We start from the raw sequence: 24,134 nt of genomic DNA on the forward strand, positions 1-24,134 counted from the left end.
TGATCTTTTCTATCTCTAAATTTTGGTGTATAAGTGTATTCAGATAGAGAATATAAAATACTACATCTCTTCTATCTCAGTTACATGATTTAGTCAGTTGGTTTTTCTTAAATTAGATAATTGCTAGTCATTTTTTTTTTTTTGCACTTTAGCTGCTGCTGGTTTTTCTCATCATAGTCCATCATTATGGCTCTGACCCTGCAAACACTTACGTACCTGCCTAATTGTACTCATGTGAGGAAAGTTTCCCACATGCATAAGCATTTGTTCACAGGCAGTGTCATGTCAGATACACAAAATTTTACTTGTACTGCCTGAACTCATGAAGACTTCATAATTTTGCATTTGAAATAAAATGTCCTGAAGCTTAATGGGGGAAAATATATGAGAATCTCCTCATCCTTCTCCCCAAAGATAGAAGAATGATCTGGGTTTTAGAAAATCTGTGAGTAGTTTTTGAAAGACTGATAAAGCTATATTAAAGACTGTCGGTTCAGAGGATGGCTTTGTTTTTGGGGGGCGGGTAGGGGAATGTTCACCTTACAAAACATTCAAGGTGTGCTTTGCTGCACAGGAGACACTTGTATCAGGCAGTAAAGGAACACTTGTGTCACAAATTCATTATTTTCTCCTGTAGCTTATTACAAATACTAAACTTAATTCAGCTGTAACTGTTCGGAAAAGTAGTATGTAGTGCTGTGTTTGGATCAACAAGTTATTTTTAAGGTTCAGCTATGAGATTTTGTGATTCTGGCGTTTAGTCCAAGGAAAGCAGGGTGGAACCATCTATAAAACTATAAATTCAAAGATTTGGGGTGTTTTTTGTAGATGGAGAGCGAAAAAAAGCATACCATCATAAATGCATTATCTATGTGTGTAGACGGGAGTAATATGATGATGGAAGGTTTGATATGAGAAATAACTTCATAAATGAGGGATGACATTTTATCACTCCATGAGTGCAGCAAAGTGAGGGTCATCTCTAAAGCGTAAAAATATTTTGAATAACATATTTCTCACTTCATATATTTTGCTCATAAAATTTATTTAACTTTTAAAGATAAAGTTAAAATACTTGCAATGTCCTGTGTGTGGAGTGTTGAGCTGAGGCAATTAAATAAGTATCACTTCATACAAACACTCCATTCAACTGCAAATCTCTAATCAAATCATTGGTTAAGAATCCAAGATGGCAGTGGGGGGTGGCAGGAAGGGGAAGGCAACCACTGAAATGCTTCAGAGTCCTGTGGCACCTTATAGACTAACATATTAGTTGGTGAATTCACCCACGAAAGCTTATGCTCCAATACGTCTGTTAGTCTATAAGGTGCCACAGGACTCTTAGTCTGGATCTGTAAAAGCGGCCAACACGGCTACCGCTCTGATAATTGAAATGCTTGTATTTCTGCAATCACTTGCAGCTGCAGCTTAAACTTGGTATGATTTCAAAGATCCGTTTGTACAGAACTGTGAATTGGTGGTAAGCTGAAGGTGAAATACAGCTGTGAAGATACTAGCATTTTAAGAAAATAATAGCAGTTTTCCCAAAATGGAAAGCAAGTTATAGATGTTGAGAATTGAGGAATCAAACTGACTGTGCTGTAATAAAACCATTCATAGAGAGACCGTAGAAAATAATCACCTACATGATGTGAGTTTAAAAACTGCCCTCTTTATTAAACATTAAAACTGCCTTCTGCTTTCCTGCTGCCTGCCTGCCTGTTTTGTGTCCATTGCACACCTTTCATGCATCCGATGAAGTGAGCTGTAGCTCACGAAAGCTTATGCTCAAATAAATTGGTTAGTCTCTAAGGTGCCACAAGTACTCCTTTTCTTTTTACACCTTTCATTATGCTTCTAACATGTCCGCTGCTTTACCCCTTTTTTAGGGGTTCCAACTTTCTATTTGCAGGAAACTGAACACCTTTGTCCTGCCCCCCCACTCATTCTATTCCCCCCCCGGTCCGGTCGCTCACTCTTCCCTCTCTCTCTCATTTTCACTGGGCTGGGGCAGGGAGTTGGGGTGTGGGAGGGGGTATAGGCTCTGGGCTGGGGGTGCAGGCTCTGGAGTGGAGCCAGAAATATGTGGGAGGGGGCTCTGGGCTGGAGCAGGGGAGTTGGGTACAGGGAGTGGGGGTGAAGGCTGGGAGTGCAGGCTCTGGAGTAGGGCTGGAGATGAGGGGTTTGGGGTGCAGGAGGGGGTCCAGGGCTGGGGTAGGGGGTGGGGACTCCTGGCAGTGCTGATCTCAGGCAGAAGTGGCCTGGATGTCCCTCCGGGTCCTAGGTGCAGGGGCGGCCAGGAGGCTCCGGGCACCACCCCTGCAGCTCCCATTGGCTGCGTTTGGGCGCAGCTTGTGGAGCCTCCCTGGCTGCCCCTGTGCCTACGAGCCGAACGTGCTGGCCATTTCCAGGAATTGCTTGGAGCCGGGCAGGCAGCCTGCCTGCCCCGCTGCTCTGCTGACTGGACTTTTTTATGATCCAGTCAGAGCCACCAGGGTCTCTTTTTGACAGGGTGTTCCAGTCGACAATCAGACACCTGGCAACCCTGCTGTTTTCCCTAGAGCACCAGAACTGCTGCTGGTGATGGTCTGAAGAGATAGACCATCTGATAGAAGAGAAGATTTGTGTACCACAAGGCTCACACTTGCTCCCTTATTAACAATCATGAGTCACTTCCTTCTTTAGTCTTTCTGGTGTTTTTACAGTTGTACAATACAACTTTAATCTCTACCACATTCAGTGCCATCAGCTGAAAAGTTTACAGTTTGGCCATCAGCTGAAAAGTGTGACAGTTTAATACCCATACTAATTTAGGCTGTGATCTTGCCAGATATTGCAATGGGAAAATCCTATAAAATGTAAGCATTGAAACAAATAGAGTTCTGTAGAATTTAATAGAAAATCACTTTATCTACTTAACCAACCTATAGAATGGAATACCATTTTCTTATTGTTTTCTGATTGATGGTGCGAAAACTCTGTAGACAGGTTAGTGTTGCCTATTCAGTTCTGAAAGACTTCTCCATAAAGGTAAGGTTTGGCCTCTTGAGTATCAGGATTGAAGGACCTCCAAGGAAACCCAGACACATCAGGAAATTTATATGTTTCATGGCATATAAACCAAGAAGTTACATAAAAACATAAATACTCTCGCTGAAAGGTTGCCATGTAAACACAATGTTATTTCTTAGAATTCAGAACGCCCCAGAACCCAAACAGAAAGAGAAACAGGCTGATCCCTGTAGCCTGAAAGCAAGACCCAAAAGCCCCATCTGCCCCTAAAGCGATAACTTGCAATTCCAACACAGTCCTCGGTACACCACAGGAGTAGTGTTGGTAAGTGAATTGGTGTTCTCTGTCATGGAAGAAATGCAGCAGTATGGTGTAAAGAAGAAATACTGCTTTGAGGGTGCCATCTTGTAGACTAGAGGCAAAAATTGAGGCCCTGTCATTAAAGGAGGGTTGCCAGCTTGGTAATATTTTAAAAACCTCCCCTGCCCCGCCTATTTCCCCCCAAAGCCCCACCCCGTCCCACCTATTCCCTGAGGCCCCACCCCATCTGCTCCTCTTACCCCCTCCCCATGTCACTCAGTGCTTTTTCCCTCCCACCCCCAACCCCCCACCTGAGTCAGGAGGGACTTGCCTGTGGAGCCAGGGCTGGGAGCTGCAGCTACCTGACAAAGGTAGGAGGCAGCCCCAGCTGAGTAGGGGCTGGAGCGAGTGATGGCCCAGTGCCTCCCCATCTCTCCCGCTCACAGTGACCGGACACTGTCAGGTCCCCTTTTCAACCAGACTTTCAGGTTGAAAACTGGGCACCTGGCCACTCTACATTAAAGATACCTTAGTATTATCCTTGAGTTAAGACTGTTAACTTTGGAGTCCTGGCTAAATTCCAGATAGGCAAAATGAAATTGCCCAGTCTTCATAATAAGAAAAGGAGTACTTGTGGCACCGTAGAGACTAACCAATTTATAGCTCACGAAAGCTCATGCTCAAATAAATTGGTTAGTCTCTAAGGTGCCACAAGTACTCCTTTTCTTTTTGCGAATACAGACTAACACGGCTGTTACTCTGAATCTTCATAATACTGCTCTCATTTTAATTGGAGACTAGTTCCTCCTACCAGCTATTTCATGGTGTTGCTGGAGCAGATTGGCTGCCATGTTTCCTTTCAGTGGTGAAGTGAAACAATCTCTATCTATGCAGTTTGCAGAGTGCTCTTCGTTTTTCTATGGAAGTGCTGTGCGAATGTAAAATAGTACTGTATTAGAAATGGTAAAGATTGTCATGAAGTGCTCCACAAACCACCCTGGAATTTTTATAGATGCCCACAACTCATACTATGAATTCAAACATATTTCATTGAATGTCACTTTTTCTCTATTTTCAAACACAGTAGCAAGTGTCTTAATTCTACAGACACATAGGAGAACATTTTGCTATATATGTGTATGTGGAACTGGTTGTCCTTACATCTGTCCTGATGCTCACTACTGGCCGCTTGTGTCTCTCTTGCTTATTCATTTGAAAAATTATAGTGGGGGGGAGAGAATATTTGCAGTCATACATGCCTCATTTCTATATGTTGAAAGCTCAAATAAGCTAAATGCTAGTGCACTGGTGCTTCTAAATGCTGACATATATTGATGTATATATGGACAGTACCAGAGATATATATTTGTATGGTATCTGTGGTGGATTTCAAGTGGTCTTTTTAATAGTTCATTAGCCAAGTGAAGTGAGGTCTAACATGGAACTTGGCATTTGTCTGTAATGCAGTAACTTTGGAACAGCCCATCTGATCAATACCAACATTTCTGGGAGTGTTCTAGACATCCGTGAGCCAAAACCTGTTGAGATTGGTGCAAATGGGAATACTGGGAATGCCTGATTGACAGGAACATCAGGGCCCCCAGATTTTCTGGTGCTGCAGGCGGAGAAATCTCAACTACTGCCCCCTGCTGCTGTGCACACATATTAGAAGCAGCAGTTTAACTTGAGTGGACATTGTATCCTGCACACTAACAAAAATAAGAGAGCCTTACAGGAAGTGTGTGCCTGTGCATGTGGAGCAAGGAACGGGGTAGGAGAGACGGGGAAGCAGCAGGCACTGGAGGGATGCAGCACTGTTGGTAGGGAGTGGAGGTAGAAGAAGAAGGAAGCAGGGACCTGGAGAGGACTGAGGGACGGTGGTTGGGCGGGGCTGGGGGGGGAGGGGAGGAAAGGACCTGGTGGAAAAGGACCTGGTGGGAGGTATAGTATTTTCATGACAATCAGAGTTGTCAAGATAAACCATTTATTATGAACAGAAACTAAGTACAGAATAAGATAACACTTCCTACTATCCTGTATAGCTGCAGCTTGCAACAGCCCTGTCCTGGTCTTATAGGACCTGTGTGGCTCCCCTGGTATGTTATGATCACTGAATCTGAACACCACCTCAGGCGCTCTGAGTCTGAATCCCATCTGGGGCAGAAATTTGAAAAAAACAACAGGGTCTGCCTGTCCTGAGCTGCTTTTGTTTCTGCCCCAGCTGGAACTGTGTCTTAGGAAACCAATGACAGTATCTAGAAGCGTGACATCTCTTCACTTCCAGGAGGAATTACCATAACACTATGAAATTTACAAACTGTAATAAATACAATACCTGACTTCACAACCCTTCAGGTTCCTTTAACACGACCTTAACATGTTTCAATCAGTCTCATTCAGCATTTCAGCAATGTGCCCAATTTTCTGTTTTGTAAACCCTCTTAAGGCAAATCCTTATCTGTAAAAGACCATTCAGTCTCATAGTTAATTACAGGGTCAGTTTTGTGTATTGTTTTCAAAAAGTGTCTGCTCTCACTTCACTTGTCACAGCCATATTTTCAGGTATCTTGAGCAGATGCTTAGGATTCCTTCATAAGATTTTTGCCTTCATCTTTGATTGCTATAGTTTTGACTGGCCAGTGCCCATCTTGCCAAATTCTCAGTCTTTTTTGTTTTTTAACTGTGGAAAATGTCTTGTTCCTTTATGTAATATTTTGTCTCGTTGTACTTTCCTAGTCTTTTCCTCACTATTGCGGACCCCTTGGTCATCCTTTATTTTTTCCCCATATCGGGTAATTGAGTCTTTATACATTTCATAGACTTTAAGGCCAGAAGGGACCATCATGATCATCTAGTCCGACCTGCACATCACAGGCCACAGAACCTCACCCATCCACTCCTGTGATAGACCCATGACCTCTGCTGAGTTACTGAAGTCCTCAGATCTTGATTTAAAGACTTCAAGGTTACAGAAAATCCATCATTTACTCTAGTTCAAAGTAGCAAGTGACCCATCCCCCATGCTGCAGAGGAAGTAGACAACCCCCCAGGATGTCTGCCAATGTGACCTGGAGGAAAATTCTTTCCCAATTCCAAATATGACAATCAATTAGACCCTGAACATGTGGGAGAGACCCATCAGCAAGACACCTGGGAAAGAATTGTCTGTAGTAACTCAGGGCCCTCCCCATCTAGTGTCCCATTTCCAGCCATTGGAAATATTTGCTAATAGCAGTCACAGATGGGCCATATGACATAGGCAACCTCATCATACCATCCCCTCCAGAATCTTCCAATCTCAGTCTTCAGACCAGTTAGGTTTTTGCCACCACTACTCCTCTTGGGAAATTGTTCCAGAACTTCACTCCTATAATAGTTAGAAAGCTTTGTCTCATTTTAAGTCTAAACTTATTGATGGCCAGTTTATATCCATTTGTTCTTGTAGAGGAGTTCAACAGGTGATGTTTTTCACATTGTAGCTCTATAGCTGAGTAGTGCTAAATATAAATCTTTTTTTATATATATAGATAGATTTTAGCAAGTTCTTCACTGTACATATTCCACATACAGCATTGGCTTTGAGGATATCTAGGACTAGCTGTCTTGTGATGAAAGTTTGTACATTTTAGCAAAATCCAGGAATGCCCTATTCTTGAACTGTTCTCTGTTTGTCAGTTATTATTGTTCTTGGTATTTCATGATGTACAAATACAAACTTAATGTGCCTGACAAACTTAATGTGCCTGTTGCTGCAGTGGGATCTTCAGATATGACTACTTCTGGGAAATTAGTAAAGTAGTCGATTTTAACCAGGTGGTCATGTCTTCTCAAACTGAACATATCCATTCGAACTTTGTTCCATGGAACTGAGCATTTTTTCATATGATACCATTGCTTCTTTCTGCTGGGAATTTCTGTACTTCTGACATATTCCTCACCTGTTCCCCATTTCTTCAATATCACTAGTGACCAGAATACAATTTCTCTAGCTCTCCTTTTTGATTTGGTCATTCCCAACTGCCCTTTGTGTATTCTTTCCAATGTTTTCTTTCTCATTGTGAGAACCACAATATGTGTCCCCTTTAAGAGCACTCCTGAGATCACTAAAAGCTAACTTTTATTGAGGGAATAGGCAGGTAGGAAGTGTTGCATTTTTTCCCTCCTATACTTATAGCTTATCACTGCTTGCAGGATTTCACTTTTAGCTGTTTATCTCCTGTTCATCCCATAAGCTTGGAGAGACAGCATGTGATGATTTTATAACATTCACATGTATGATTATTGCTTGTTTCAGATTATTAGGCTATATGTACTGTCTAATGGAGCATAACCTCTTGAGACTGTGTCTGCTATTACTAAATAGGATACAGGTTGGAACTCCAGGGTTTCAACTTTGAACAGAGGCAACAACCAGGGGAGTTTTGGAGGGAGTACCTGCAGACTCTGTGCTTTGAGGTAGCAGGACTTAGTGAGTGGTGTGTCTGGTCCATCTGTTGGCGGTTTGGTTGACTGTTCTCTGTAAAAGGACTGTAGATGGGCCCTGGGCTCCTGAGTAAGCAGGGTGCCCTGTAAAGCCCATGAGGCGCTAGCCCTTGGAGCTTTCATCAGCCCACATGTTTGAAGTCTCTGATTGGTTAATTGCTCAGTAATGGTGAGGAGCAGAGCTGAGTTAAGCAGGGAAGACTTGGTATAAAAAGTCACTTGCTAGGCAAATCCAAGAGCTGCAAACAGGCAGCTAACAAGGGAGTTTCCAAGGAAGTTTAGAGGGGCAGGGTGAGAGGCTTTGCTTTCAGGTTCCTCACTACATGTGATATCAAGATGGCCAGCAATAGAACAGTGGGGATGACCTGCAGCAGATGTGCCATCTTCTCTTTCCTACCTGAGGACAGAAGGGATTTTATGTGCATGAAGTAGAAGTTGGTTTCTGTGCTGGAGAAAAAGATTATTGGATGGAGAGGCAAGTTGAGATGCTACTGAGAATCGGAGAAGCTGAGGAGTTCCTAGACTATCAGGTTGGGAAAACATCACCTAGTACCCCAGGTTCCTGGAAGAAAGGAGCTGGCTACCAAGGAATTGGAGAGTGAGGAAGTCAGAGAGGAGGCCTGGCAGTTCATAACCACCAGAGGCAAGAGGTCATTGTGGCATTCTACACAGCTGGAGATAGATGAGGATGGTCAGGCTGTTGCCACCAGAGGGAAGAAGACAGGAGGGATTCCATATAACTAGAAGTTTCAAATCCATACCCAGTCCTGAACATGGAAACTTTGCAAGGTACTTCTCACAATCCAGCAGGTTGAAGGGAACAAAGAGATCTATGGGGGGACACATGTGGATGGCAGCTAAGCTCAACCTGTAAGAAAATCACGCTTGCCCACAAAGAGTTCTCTAGTCATCCAAGGAAGACAGACTATGCTTGTTGAAGATTCAATACTCAGAAGACTAGAAAGAACATTCTGCAAGAGGCAGATGGACAACAGAACAGTATGCTGCTTTCCGGAGCCACGACACCAGAAGTCTATCCAATCTTAAAGTAACTTCTCAAGTCATTGGGCAAGGATCCAGTGGTGATGGTTCATATTGGCACTAATGATACTGCAGCGTGGGATATCTTGCAGATAGCAGATGACTTCAGGGAACTCAGAAGTGTGCTGAAGAAGAATGTCCAGATGATCTTCTGAGACCCTTCCTCTCACATGAGCAAAGGAAGACAGAAGGTAAAAGATTATAGAAATGAACCACTGGTTAAAATTGGTGTAGGGTAAGGGGTTTTGGTTTTGTGGAACATTGGTCCACTTTGCTGTGGGGAGAGGGGACTGTGTAGTTTGGATAGCCTCCACCTAATTATAAGAGGGACCAATCTCCTTGGGGACAGACTGGCTAGAGTAGTCAGGTGGTAGTAAAAGTAATAACAAAATGGAAGGGTAAAAAGAGGGATGATATGAGCATTCAGCACAAAATTGAGATGTTGAGAACAGAAGTAATCAAGGAACCAAAGGACATGAAGAGAAGAAATTCTTGACTATCCTATACGCCAACACTAGGAGCCTGTGTAACAAATGAGGAATTGGAATTGCTCATTTATGAACATAAATTTGGTCTAATTGGTATTTCTCAAACCTGGTAGGATGATTTGCACAATTATAAAGTTAAAATCAATGGTTATAACCTATTTAGGAAGGATCAAGTAGGCAAAAGGGGAAGGGTAATGACACAGTATGTAGAACATCACAATACTTGTTTCTGAGTCACTGATAGCTCAAAAGAAAATGCTATTGAATGTTTATGGTTCAATGTCTTAACAGATAAAGCACAAGAGGAGTATTAGTTAGTGTCTGTTACAAACCATCACTGATAAAGTTTGCAGATGACACAAAAATTGGGGAGTGATAAATAATTTAAAAGGATTGGTCACTGATTCAGAGTGATCTGGATTGTTTGGTAAACTGGGCTTGAGCAAAATATGCATTTTAATAGGCTAAATATAAATGTGTACATCTAGGAACAAAGAATGTAGGGCATACTTACAAGATGAGGGATTCTCTCCTGAGAGCAGTGACTCTGAAAAAGATTTGGGGGTCGTGATGGCTAGTCAGCTGATTGTGAGCTCCCAGTGTGATGCTGTGGCTAAAAAAGTTAATGCAATCTTGAGATTCATGAGCAAGGGAATCCTGAGTAGGACTAGAGAGGCTATTTTTCCTCTATGAATTTGGCACTGGTGTGACTGCTGCTGGAATACTGTGTCTAGTTCTGGTGCCCGCAATTCAAGAAGGATGTTAATACATTGGAAAGAGTTCAGAGAAGAGCCACAAGAACGATTAAAGGATTCCTTATAGTGATTGATCTCCTTGAGTCTATCTATTTTGCTTAACACTCCAGTGGCAGGAATCAGAGTAGCAGCCGTATTAGTCTGTATTTGCAAAAAGAAAAGGAGTACTAGTGGCACCTTAGAGACTAACCAATTTATTTGAGCATAAGCTTTCGTGAGCTACATGAAAGCTTATGCTCAAATAAATTGGTTAGTCTCTAAGGTGCCACTAGTACTCCTTTTCTTTTTGCAGTGGCAGGAAGTTGAAGCTAGACCACTTCAAACTGGAAATAAGGCATACATTTTTAACAGTGAGGGTAATTAATCCTTGGAACAGTTTACCAAGGGTCATGGTGAATTCTTCATCACAGACAATTTTTAGAAAAACATCCATTCTTGATTTAAAAATATGCTCTAGGAATTATTTTGGGGAAGCTTTGTGACCTATGTTCTACAGGAAGTCAGACTAAGCGATCACTAAGGTTCCTTCTGGCCTTGGAATCTATGAATTCATACTTCTGTATTTTCAAAAGTAGTCACTGTATTCTTGGTGATGTTTCTTCAAGTCCCCTTTTGTGTAGTGCAATCAGTGGTTTGTGATCAGTTTCTGCTTTGAAGCTTCTACCATAGAAGGAGTTGACATTTTGTACACCATACCGAGCGTTTCTTTTTCAGTTTGCGCATACATCTCTGTTGCTGTCATAGCCCTAAATGCATATGAGACTTGCAACCAATCAGTTTGATGACATGGTAATAGTACAACTTCAAGCCCTTCTTTCAATGCATCTGTAGAGAATTTGATGCCCTACAGTGGGTCAAAAAATTGCAGCACTGGAGCTGATGTCAGAGTGTGTTTTAAATCATTGAACTCTTTCATGCCCTGGTATCCATACCCATTTGGTGACTGAGACATGGTATATCGGACCCGTTGAGGCCCCCTGCTGGAGGCCTTGTGGTCCTACCACACCTAACCCCAGTGAAGTTGAGTCCTCCTGCCTACAGAGACTGAAGGGAAGCAGCCAATCAGAGCGCAGCAGGCTCAGATAAAAGGTGGTGTAGGGCCTGAGCAGGTTAATTCCTGTCTCGGACCAGAGGAGTAAGAAAGTGTGATCCTTGTTGGAGCTCAAGGGAGAACCAGAAGATGGGTTCTGGTGGCATTGGCATTTGGGGAGGAAGAAGAGTTGAGAACTTCAGCCCTGAAGTAAGGGTGAAGAGGAGAGGGCTGCATAGGAAGCGGCCCAGGGAATGTAGCAGGAGCAATTCATTAATGGAATCAGTACATAGCTGCTGTTTATAAGGTCCCTGGGTTGGGACCCAGAATAGTGGGCGAGCCTGGGTGCCCCCCCACCAATCACTGGCATATTGGCCAAAGCCCCAAGAAGGGGACAAGTTTCGTTTAGAAGCCCAAGCACAGGGCTGGTATTTAAAGGGCTCAGGGATGGGGCTGAAGACCATGCAGAGAGCCAACCATTTGTTGGACTTTGTCACTCCAGAAGGAGGATGAACTTGAAGGAGAGCAAAGGCAAAGAGTCTCCTGGGAGAAAGCCCTGGGGGCACTGCTCTATACCAGGGCAGGCCAGACTTGCAGCTAGCCCAGTGGGGGGCCACAGATACCAACAAGGGCACAGTGATAGTCCTTTTTGGACCTTTGTTTTCCCAGAAGGGGTTCATCCATTTTAGACATTGTGTGACTTAGTTGGAGGGCTGAGCCATTGAAGACGCATCTGACTCAGGCAACAGCCAACAGGAGCATCACGAGCAGAGAGAGAAGGCAGGTTCATACCTAGCCGACAGGAAGTGCTCGTGAGAGGCGAGTGCGCCCCGTCACAATGATCTTGTGAGGGAGATATCTTAGATGAGTTGTGCAAGCTGTATAATAAAGTATGTATTTGCTGACATAATTCAACATGCCTAGGAACATTTGAATCCCCTTTTTATCTTCAGATCTCAACATGTTCAGTACTGCCTTAATCTTTGATTCATCAGACAAAATTCTTTTTGAGGTGAGTCTCTCTTCCAAATATATTATTACCATTGTTTGAAATTGACATTTGGTCACATTAAGGTTATTAGCTCTTGCAATTTTCAGAACTGTTTGGTATTTCCTGATGTTCAGTGGAAGTGCTTCTCTAAATTATGTCATCAATGTACCCTTTCATGCTTGCTAGGCCCTCTAGCATCTGGCTTGTTGCATGGCGAAATACTTTTGGAGTTGAACATATTCTGAAAAGCAGTCTTAGGAAGCAGTATCTGCCAAATGGTGTGTTGAAAGTGCAGATATTTGAGCTCTCAGTGTCCAAGAGATCTGCCAACATCCAGCTGATGCATCTAATTTGCTGAAGAATTTGGCTCCTGCCATCTGGGACAACAGTTCACTTCTTGTGAGTAAGTGGAAGTGTACCCTTATATTTTAGTTTAACGCCTGAGGGTTGGTCCATATACAGTCGTAGTACCCCTCCTTTTTTCTGTACAGTTACTAAAGTGTGAACTCGGGCTGTACGTTGTTCTATTCTCCAGATGATACCATTTGGTTTGCGGCTCCTAGTCTAGCCTCTTTCTTAAAGCTTGAAGAACATTTTGTGTAGCGTGTACTACAGGTTCTGCATCTTCTCTTTACTATATCTTATATATTAGTGGAAAGCATTCATCTCCTGTGAATAAATCTTCATATGAAATGATTAATACATTCATAGCTGGTTCTATGTTGTCTTTCTGGCATACATCCTCATAACAAGACCAAGCACCTTACATGTGGGAAGGCCCAAAACACTTCGTTTGCTTCCCTCTGCGTACGACCACAAATTCTTGTTTTATCATTTTCCCATTACATTTAAGTGTCAGTGTGCACTCACCCACCATTAGAATTGTTTGTTCAGAATAGTCTTTCACAGACACTTTTGACTTTTCCACTTTCATGTGCTCCTTACATTTCTCTATTTCACTTCCTGTTGTTCCATTTACATGTGCCCCAATGTCTGTTTTGGACGTCACATATGTGCCAGCCATTTGTACACAATTTAATTACCCCGTCTTTTGAGTTCTCTGATGCCTTTATTATTGTCTTAAGAAAAGCTCTTCCTCTTCACTTGAGGAATCCCGTGCGCTTTCCTGCTTTCTCTGCACATTTTAGCATAATGGTTGGGTTCACTGCAGTTTCTACATACTTGCCTGATGCTGGGCATTTCCTATACTCATGGTTGCTACATCGCTGGATTTGTTTTCTGCTTTCCATGTTTCTGTCCTTGGCCAATTTCTGTGAGCTTTTCCTTTTCTGGTTTAGCTATAGTATTTTGCCATCAGCTCTGTGCCTATCTGTAAGCTTTTTATTTGTGTTTCTGTTTGTTTTGCTGCTTGGTATGTACATATTGCCCTTTCTAGCGTCAGATCCATTGCCTAGTAACTGTTACATCACAGGACAATCTGATCTTTAATGGGAGTTTTTTAATATTACAACACTGACTTTTTTGTTTTAAGCCCAACAAACTACTTTATTGTTTCACCTTCATTCTGTGTTCTCATCCTGAACATATCTCTCTCATAAGTAACTTTTTTTTTTTTTCCTAGGGACACAATGATCCTCAAACACTTTTGTTATTTCTTCAAACCTTCTTCTCTTCCACCACCACCACCATCTGTTTAGAATGCATTGTGTACATTTAGGGCTTCTGTACCTGCTACCGTTAAGAGCAGAACAATCTTTTGCTTATTCTCTGGTTTATTTGCCCCTGTAGCTTTCATATACCATTCAAATTGCTGTCTGAACCTTTTCCAAGCATAAGCAGAACTTCCCCAGATTCTTAAGGCTGGTGGGGAATTACTTGCAGTTGCATGGGCTCTGCAGTAGCCTTTGCAATGTGAACTCTCACTGGGTCTTCCAGCATGGTGTGCCTTCCACACCTGGTACTATGTAGTATCTGCCTGATGAGCAGAGTGGTGTCCAGATAGACCCTTTATTAGGAACAAGAACAACATATAGAAAAGAGGTAACAAAAACTTCCCACTGCTCTGTGTAGCTGCAGCCTGTGGCTGCCTTGCCCTGGGATTCTTGTTTCTGCCCCATGGGAAGTGTGTCGTTGGGGAAACCAGAGACTGTGTTTAGTGTGTAGAGCAGGGGTCTCAAGCACGGGGCCCTCGCGTGTGGGGTTATTTCCTGTGGCCCGCCAAGCTCCCCGCACCCCCCGGAGTTATTTCCTGCGGCCCGCCAAGCTCCTCTCCCCCCGCTCCCCATCCCCCCAGCACACCATGTCTCTGCTCCTCTGCCTACCTCCAAGCGCTTCCTGCTGCCAAACAGCTGTTTCCAGGAGGGAGGGGGGAGAAGCGGGGAGCCGCACACTCAGGGGAGGAGGCGGAGAAGAGGCAGGGCAGGGGCAGGGATTTGGGGAAGGGGTTGGAATAGGGGCGGGGAGGGGGCAGAGTTGGGGTGGGGACTTTGGGGAATGGGTTGGAATGGGGGCAGGGAAGGGGTGGGAAGGGGCAGGGCAGGGGCGGGGCCTCATGGAAGGGGTGGAGTAGAGGGCGGGGCTGGGGGCAGCGGGCGGGGGTGGTGTCAGAGATGCGGCCCTCGGGCCAATGTACTAGTCCTCATGTGGCCCTCCTGGTGATTCAAGTTTGACATCCCCAGTGTAGAGGAAGCATTACATCTATATATTTTCTAGGGGACTTACTGTATGGAACAAGGAGGAACTGGGTGGCTGGGGTGGGTGTGGAAGAGAGACTTTCGTTGGTGGAATGAAGATACGGAGTCGAAAGCAGGGACTTTGGGGTGGCAGGGACCTGGTGAGGAGGAATGGGAGTGGAGGGAACCCAGACCCTGCCATGGTGTGAGGGGCACACAGCAACCTTTGCAAGGGGGTTGCAGGAGCCTGGTATGAGGGGGCCTTACAGAAACTTCAGCATGGGTAGAGGGAAGAATGGGACACGCACAGGGTTCCTGCCAGGGGTGGAAGAGAGGATAAGGTTGCCACACAGCCCTTGCCATGGAAGGGAATGGGGCACAATGGTATGGGGAGAGGGAAACACCACAAACCACTGGCATGTGGCAGAGGGGGGAATGAGGAGGAGAGACAGAGCTCTAGGCATGGGATGGGCAGGGAGACTGTGAAACAGAGAAGGATGGGAGGGTGGCATACAGGGAGCTTGTGGGAGGGACTGGATTGATGCAAGGAGCTCCTGTTGGGTGCAATGCACTTGGCCTACAGAAGCTATGAATTGTGCAACCCCCTACTGAATACTGTATTTGACCTGGTTATTGGAATATTTACTGAATGACTACATTGGATTAAATCAATAGAACTATTGGGAAACAAACATGACTCAAAATAAGACGCCCCTCAACAAACTCTTGGGAATTGTTACAAAACACCTGAGACAATGCACGGGCCTTTTCTTTGATGCTCTAGGTTGGCCCCTGTAGAGCACACCAAACTGGTTTTGGACATCAGGTCCAAGCATGTGAGCTGAGAGAACAAAGAGCTTTGTCTGCCTTTAAAGACAGTTCTTACCACATCCTTGAGGGACTTAAGGTATGTCTACGCTGCAGTGAAACACCCGCAGACCATGTCAGCTGAGTTGGACTCGAGGCACTCAGACTACGGGGCTGTTTAATTGCAGTGTAGCTGTTTGGGGACCCTCTCCCAAGTGAGAGGCCTGGGCTCCAGCCTGAGCCTGGATGTCTACACTACAATTAAACAGTCCCGAATCCTGAGCCCCATGAGCCCAAGTCAGCTGATCCAGGCCAGCCATGGGTGTTTAATTGTAGAATAGACATACCCTAAGATTCCAGAGGTTGGGGTGTCTGTGAAATTAGACATACTAGGTCTTCATGTTAAGGATGGTAGGACTTCAGGTATGATAGACTTGCACTCAGTCCTTGCATTGTTTTTTAAAAAAAACCTTTTGATCTTATGTTATGCTTTGTTCCAGTGGTTAAGAATAAACAATATTTGGTTTTAAGAAGGCTATTTTGAGTCACTAATCCACTGGTCACAAGTTTCTTCAGGGAAGAACTGTAGGTAGCGAACACAGGCATACCGGTTTGGATAAGCATGGTTGATGTGCAGGGTACTGCATCCCAGGGAGAATCGTGGTTTCACCCCAGGAGGGTTGAAGGCACAAAGCCTCATACCCCGGGGGGGACGGGTGGAGGTGTGCTCAGAGAGACCAGATGGGGTTTGGAAGTGCAGCTAGCCCTGTAATTGTCATATCTACCACAGAATGGGCCAGACTCTGCTACTTGTACTCAGCCAGTGGGATTATTTGTAGAGCAAGGGTACTACCTCAGCATGAGTAAGGGTTTCAGAATCCCACCATACATCCTATTTGTCACGTTTTCATGAGTAACTTCTACATTTTTGGACTTTAACGCTTTAGCTATATCCAGGAATCCTCTCTCCAAAGTGGTGTAAAGCCATTGATCATGCCCTTTGCTGGAGAGTCATTTTGTTGTTTTCTCTGTGTGAAATTCACTGTTGTGCAGAGAGCTTCACAAAAGGCTTGAGCCCTTCTTTGAAGATTTAAGTAATGCATAGGTCTTGTTCATGCTCTCTAAACTGAAGGGGTGAATATTACCGACTAAGGTTTTGGGCAAGGGCAAATAACTGCTTAAAAATTAAATACTATATTTTTGGGGAATTTGCTATTATAGTCTCCTGCAAATTGTTGCTTTGTGGCTGTGCCTTTTGTGAATTCATAATATCTCTGAGTTGTCAGAAATGTGTGCCTTCTTTGAAATATTTTAATATGTTTTGCAGCTTGGATTAGAAAAAGAAGAAAGGATCCACCCACAATGGAGGTAAGAGCTGAAGTACCTTGTCAATTGTAAATCCAGTTTAACTAGACCTATTAGTTTTCTTGGACTGATCCGTCCAACCATTTTAGAGAGAGAATGTAAATAGTGCTGCCTGCCTATTTTTTGTTATGTAAATTATATTCAGTAGCGATATAAGCTTCTTTTAGAATTTTATAGTACAGTGTTAATGTCAGGGTGTGGAAGTAGAAATGAAATTCCTCCATTGTTTATATATCTGTTTCTTACAAAGAATTTATCGGAATTAAGTTACATTGTGATGTTGGGGTAAGTAATTGTGGTCATTCAGAAACTTCTAAATAAGTGAATTCTAAAATGGCTATTATTATTTCTTTAAAAAATCAGACCCGCTATATCCTAGTATGATTTTTTCATGCCAATTGACATTAAAATGCATGCTTCAAAGGCAGTTTCCAGCATATTCATCAGAACAGAAAAAGATACTGCATTAACATTTTACAATGCTAATGAGATGGGCTTTTTGCAGTCCTGACTTTTTTTCAAAAGTGCTTTCTAATGGAATAAAGCTGTGAAATATTGCTTACTCTTTCATGCTGACAAATGTGCAAAGAATGGAACAATTCTGACTGTTTTGATCAGATAAAACAAACCTGAATTTGACACAGTTTTATTAAAACCTGGCATTTAGCAATGAAGCTATAGACTAAAAAAGTGAGTTACCATAAAGGCTCAATCTAACAGACTGTGTCAGGAAGTAGAGCTCTATTGACTTCAGGGGCACTACATTGATGTACATCAGCTGAGGATCTGGCCCTCTATCTGTGACCACCTGACCTGCACAAGCTAGCAGGTTACCCACTTTGGCTGCACATTAAGATAACCTATTCAGGATACTACTCAGCCTGTCATTTTTACACACCAGTATTTTTTCAAGAGGTGTAGAATTGTAGAAATGAGCTCTCACCTGCTATGCAGCTCTTTCTATTGCTGTTTCTTCTGCTTTCCCTTCCCCACTCCTCACTGGAGTTACCCAGGCAGTGGGGGCTGTAGAAAACCCATAAGTGGAACTAAAATGGAGTTAAGCCTGTGTCCTAGAGGTTGTTGAGGACCTTAAAACAAAAATGCTTGTGCAAAGGGTACATCTTTGCTTATACCCCTCCTTCTCTAGTCACTGAAGAAATGGGAGTGCTACTCTCTCCATTCTTTCTGCTGGGGGGCTCCATAGATCAAAGTGCTTTTGGGGACAGAGAGGGAGTATTCAGCCCACTGGGCTCTCTCTCTTCTCCCTGGCTGAGCTTAGGCCATCAGCTAAATGTCAACTTGGATCATGATGTCCTGTCAGTATTTCTTTCCTTGCTGAGAATATACGTCCTGTGGTACTGGTACTTCAAAGATGTTGAGTGTCCCCCATCCCCAATATCGCTTCCATAAGTCAGATTGCCATGCTTGTTGGGCTGGGTAGAGTCTGAGACTATGCCCCCGAGAAGCAGGATTAGTTTGTTCAGCCATTTTCTTTTGGAACTGATGTTAAGGGTGCTTCTGGATGGGGAGGTTTGGGGGGTTGGGGCAGTGGTCAGTACCCCTTCAGAACAGGGAGCAAGCATCTCCTGCAGATGAGCAACTATAGAGGCACATTTGGATCATTAGACCCCTAAATATGTCACATTGTAGATGAAGTGAGCTGAGGAGGATGAAAGATTATTGGAAGTAATGGTGCATTTAGAGTCATAGAACTACTCATGCCTTCAACTTCATGAGGTTTATTAGGGTCTAAAAATTATTTAGCAGCTAAGAACTGTACCTGCAGGGCTGTGCATTGACCTTATCAGAGAAGAAATGATAAACTGGGAATCTGAGTAGTAGTTATTTTTTGTTGGAACTAATCCCTAAAGTAGTTTTTTTTCATTTATGTAATATAAGTGAAACTAATACACATTGGTGTGGGATAATGTTTTTCAGCATTCAGGTGGGATGATGTACATAATCCACTTGCCATGATAGTCTTTATATCACAACACACCATCTCTCTCTCTCTCTGCCTCCTCTCCCCCCCCCCCCCCCCAGAGACATAGTTTGGAAATTTTCCTGTTTTCCCACAATGTACTGATAGCTTTAGTGTTTTATCTACAGTAATCCCTAGATATCTCTGCTGGTTTGTATTCTGTATTATACTCCCTTTTTTACAATAATGTTGATATGGTAACTGCTCTTTGACAGCTATGGAACTGGGGAATATTTGTGACCATATTTCATACTGAAACTGTTGTGTAACAAATCTCCTTGTTTTTCTCACATCTTTCTCCTGGGGTGAGAGTATCTCCTCAAAAGGCTGTGGAGTGCACAGATTTTGAGTTTCATGTCTTGACATTGCACTGTTATGTCACTTTGTGACGCTGCATCACGACACAGCGCAAACACTGCACTTCCTGAAGCTTAAGGAACTGGAGCTCTACCTCAGCTGTTTTGGTAGGAAACAGCTGTACCCTGGCGAATTCCTGCATTTTTTAACCATTGCCCTTCTCTTTAGCCCTTTACCCATCCTTGCCCCTTTTTCCCCCTGCCCCAACTCTAACATATATTGTTCTTTCTCTTCATTTCCCCTCCTCCATTCTGCCCTGTTGGCCTCCTGTCTCCCTTTCTCTTTTCACCGTAGACCTTATCTACCCAGCAAAACTTTACTTGAGGTGGTTGTGAACAACAGAGGTAGGTGACTGATACTGACCATGATACTGACTTCATGGTCAGCATAGACCAGCAAAAATAGCATTCAGCATCACATCAATGTTTAATCGGTTACTGACGTGCTGCTAAACATGATTTGTTCAGCTCTACACTGATCATGAAGCCATGGTCAGCATCAAGTCACCTAACTGTATTGTTCAGAACCATGTTCAAACATGATGCACATTTTATAGCACAAACAAGGCCATTCTTCAGCCCCCCTTTACTTTTGTCACCATGCACTCAACAGATCTTCATCATAATGCTTTAACTCAGCCCCTTATGGGCTGTAACACACAAGGAATTTAATTGATATTCATCTGTTGGTGTTGTCACTAGATTTAGTTTTTCTTATAGTGGAATCCTGCGATAATAATTTCTATTGGACAACTACTTGTTCAGCTTTAAGGTACTTCACATACTTTGAGTTCCTTTTATTTCCCTTTTCCCCCTTTTTTGGAGGACAATTACTTAGAACAACACCCCGTTTGCTTGGCAAGTCAAAACCAGGAATATTTTTCTTCTGTCAATTATGTCTAATTTGGGCAGTAATGGAAAGAATGTCAGTGGTTCAGAGCCTGGGGTTTTACAAAGTAACCCTCTGGGATGCTGAGCCACAGTTGGTTGCCTTTTGATTTTATTCCAACTTGAAATATACCAGATCTCCTCCTTAACTCATTTATAAGATTGGTGATAAAACACAGCTTGGTCTGCATTCATTTGCAAAGTAATCTGCTGTTAAGAATACTGTGTTCCTATGGTAATGAGACTCCATTTAGATAGAGACTTTGGGCCATATCCTCAGCTGCTGTAAATCAACATATACATCAATTTATACCACCTAAGGATCTGGCCTCAATAGCTGTATCATTGCATCCTAAAGGCAGTAACACATTGTGTATGTATGGACATATATAGTCTGTTCAGAGAAAGTTACACTGATATGTTCCTGAACTACTATAAAAGACATAAAAAATTAAACCTTTACAAATAGAACAAGAGATGAATGAATAAATATCTTGGAACATTCTAAGATTAGGCAGTGCCCATCTCTTAACTTTGTATACAGGCACCAGAAGTGAGCATGGACCTTTCCAGACAAATAAAAGACATGTCCCTGTCCTGAGGAATTTATAGTCCAAATTAATCAGAATATTTTAAAGTCTACAGAAGTTGCAACTTTAAATCAAGTGCTATTCTGTCAAAAGAGATCTGGTAAATTATAACATTAAATGCAAATTAGCTTATCTGATAAGTGTTTGGGATGCCCTAAATTACTGATGGGTTACCAAAAGTTGTCTTTGGATATACTGGTGGTGTACTGTTATACTGTTGGGCCTACAGATTTACCCTGATTGTGAGCTCAACTATAAAAAGTGAGTGTAAGTTCATAAGATGTCACAATGACCCATGATAACAAATGTAAATAGGAACAGACGCAAAAAACCAGACAGAAAACCTAAATTAGTCTTTTTTTAAAAAAAGAAGCCTATTGCTATAACTCCTGGACGGTGTTGGGATTATGCTTGGTAAATAAGAAAATGTGAGTCGAAAAATTAATGAACCAAAATTAGTGTGTCAAATACTAGGCTTAATTGGTGGACTGAATAGTGAGGGAATGGGCCATTCAACCCACTCCACTCCATTTTTGGGTCCTTACAGAAAGATGATTTGGTTGGGGAGGTGGGAAATCAGAAGAACAGATGGGGACTACTGGCTCAGTCTTCACCATCATAGCTGCCACCCCTGCCACCTTCCTGGACCCTGAGCCTGAGAGAGATCCTGACTAGACCAGGCCAGAGAGGGGGACCCAGATGACATTGCCACGTCTACTGGTGCTGGCTAAATCCCAAACACCACCTGAAATAAAAAGGGATTGTACTTTAACAGCTCCAGTCCAGCTCAACTAACTTCTTCTCTCTTTCCCCAAAGGACAGTTATTAACATCTTTAATATCCTCTAGCAGACTGTCAGAGAAGGAGATTTTCCTTCTAAAGACTCTCTTTCCAGCTAACAGGAAAGGGAACAAAGATTCTTGTTTTTTTTAATAAAAGCCTATTTAATATTGTATATTTAAAATTTTTAACTGTTTTTCCTCCTTTTCTTTATCGTTAATAAAAAGTTTAAAGGATGTTTAATGTGTTTTGCCATGGTACTAAGCAGACTAAGATCTCTGTATACCAGGGATTGGCAAACTTTGGCACGCAGCCCGCCAGGGTAAGCCAAAGGTGTTAACATTAATGTTGGACAGTGACTGAGTAAACAGTGTTAAACAAGGCCCAGGGTTTAGTATACAGCAGGGATCTGCAATCTCTGGCATGCCAGGGTAAGCCCCCTGGTGGGCGGAGCCAGTTTGTTTACCTGCCGCATCCACAGATTCGGCCAATCACAGCCTCCCACTGGCCGCGGTTCGCCGCTCCAGGCCAATAGGGGCTGCGGGAAGCGACGGCCAGCACATCCCTCAGCCTGCGCCGCTTCCCACAGCCCCCATTGGCCTGGAGCAGCAGACCGCAGCCAGTGGGAGCTGCAATCGGCTGAACCTGGAGACACGGCAGGTAAACAAACTGGCCCCGCCCACCAGGGGGCTTACTCTGGCAGGCCACAGGCCAAAGGTTGCAGATCCCTGCTGTATACTAAACCCTGGGCCTTGTTTAACACTGTTTACTCAGTCACTGTCCAACATTAATGTTAACACCTTTGGCCATACATTCCATCTAAATTAATAGGCACCCATAGGCCTAAAGGGTTAATACGTATTCAGAAGCTAGCACACTGGCAAACAAGAAATTGTTTTCAAGATTTAAAACAAAAAATTGTTTCTAAAATTCTTTGATGTGTTAAGCTTGTTTAAAATGAGTATGCAAAAAAGTTAATATTTTTGATTTTAAAAGAGGGGTTTACAATTGTTATAAAGTTATTAAATTTTTATTTTAGCAAAGGTTTGCTTCATTTTTTCTTTTATTTTAAAGTTTGTACTTTCTGTAATTAGTAATTTTAAGTTCAATACAAATATTTTTTAAAAAGCAAAAAATTATAAAAATGAAGTGTTAAATTATGAAAGGTTAAGTTGCTAAACAATTTTTTATAAATGACATCTTAAATAACCCTCTTATTAACCAAATGACATCTTAATTTGGGGATGCAACTGCATTAACTGTAAATTAAATCTCAAACCACCAAAACCAAGGGCTTTTGCAACACCAAACTTTTTGGTAATTTTTCTAATTGTTTTATTTTTGCAATCTTTTTTTCCCTCTCCCATGTCATTTTTACCACCTCTGGGTGTTGCAAATGTGGTTGCAAAGTAACTTTTTGATGACTTTTGTAAAAATGCCGTCAGGGCTGAAGTGTTGTTTGTTTTTTCCTCCAAGTGAGCAAGCATAACCACTGCTGCATAATATTTTCATGGTTTGTGTAAATGTACAACTTTAACTGTGCAAGCAGAAAAGGAGGGGGAAGTTTTTGCCATCTTTACCCATTCAGGATGTAGAACCAAAAAAGTACTAAAAGCTAGTTTGTTCTTAAATATTTTACAAACATATAACAGTAGCAAAGTTTTTTGTTTTTATCAACAAATGAAGTAAGTTCTTAAGCTTTGTTAACATCACCACCTCTCCCAGCTCCATCTAAATCCCAAATGCCATGTAAAACACAATCAGACTTTAACAGCTTCAGCCCACCTCAACGAGCTTGTTCTCTTCCCTCCAGAAACCAGTTATTAACCTCTTTAATATCTTAAAACCTGTCAAACAAGGGAGATTTTTTCTAAAAACTCAAAAATAATTGTTAAATTAAGCCTTGTTTAATACTATACATTTCAAATATTTTAAATGTTTTTTCTTTTTCTTTATATTTAATAAAAAAATTTTTAAAACATTTGCCAAAATACTAAACAAACTATCTCTGTACACCAAACTTTGTATAACACTGTTTAATGTTAAACAATAACTAAGTTATATTAACACCGTTAGCCCATATATTTCATCTAAATTAATACAACAATACTATGGGGGTAAGGTTGTATTCATGATAAAAGATTTCTCTTCAGTTGTTCTCCATGTCCACCAAGAGTAGGGAAAAGAAGTAATGGGCCTAATTTGTAGCAAGGGAGATTTAGATACTAGGAAAATTTTCCTCACTATAAGGATAGTTAAGGAACAGGTTACCTAGGAAAGTTGTAGAATCCCCATTACCAGAGCCGTCCCTAGGGTACTGCAATTGGGGGCGATCGCCCTGGGCCCTGCGCTTTGGGGGGCCCCGCGCTTCGTGAGGAGGCGGATGGGGAGGTGAGGCGTGGGGTGGGCAGGGGGGGTGAGGAGGAGCCCCCTACCAACTTCCCCCTCCCTCCCAGGGCCTACCACCGATCAGCTGTTTCACAGCATCTGGAGGCGCTTTTGGGGGAGGGGAGAGGAGCTAGGGCGCAGTGCACTTGGGGGAGGGGGTGGAACTGGGCAGGAAAAAGGCGAGCTGGGGCCTTGGGGGAAGGGGTGGAGTGGGGCTGGGGCCTGGGCGGAGCTAGGGGAAGCACCT

At 42.8% G+C, this 24,134-nt stretch overlaps 1 protein-coding gene across 4 annotated transcripts in view; it reads left to right on the forward strand.

The window, feature by feature from the left end:
• NDUFAF2 (NADH:ubiquinone oxidoreductase complex assembly factor 2) overlaps window positions 1–24,134 on the forward strand; it is a 131,460-nt gene that overhangs the window by 83,126 nt on the left and 24,200 nt on the right. For 2 of the 4 annotated variants that reach the window (XM_084629352.1, XM_084629354.1), the window contains exons 3-4: window positions 12,062–12,120; window positions 16,867–16,907. In XM_084629352.1, the coding sequence (XP_084485478.1) occupies window positions 12,062–12,120; window positions 16,867–16,907 (100 nt within the window). The remainder of the gene's footprint in view (window positions 1–12,061; window positions 12,121–16,866; window positions 16,908–24,134) is intronic. The other 2 variants (XM_084629353.1, XM_084629351.1) reach the window with 1 other exon arrangement.

Source organism: Lepidochelys olivacea (genome assembly GCF_965140295.1).
Source record: "Lepidochelys olivacea isolate rLepOli2 genome assembly, chromosome: 5".
NCBI lineage: Eukaryota > Metazoa > Chordata > Testudines > Cheloniidae > Lepidochelys > Lepidochelys olivacea.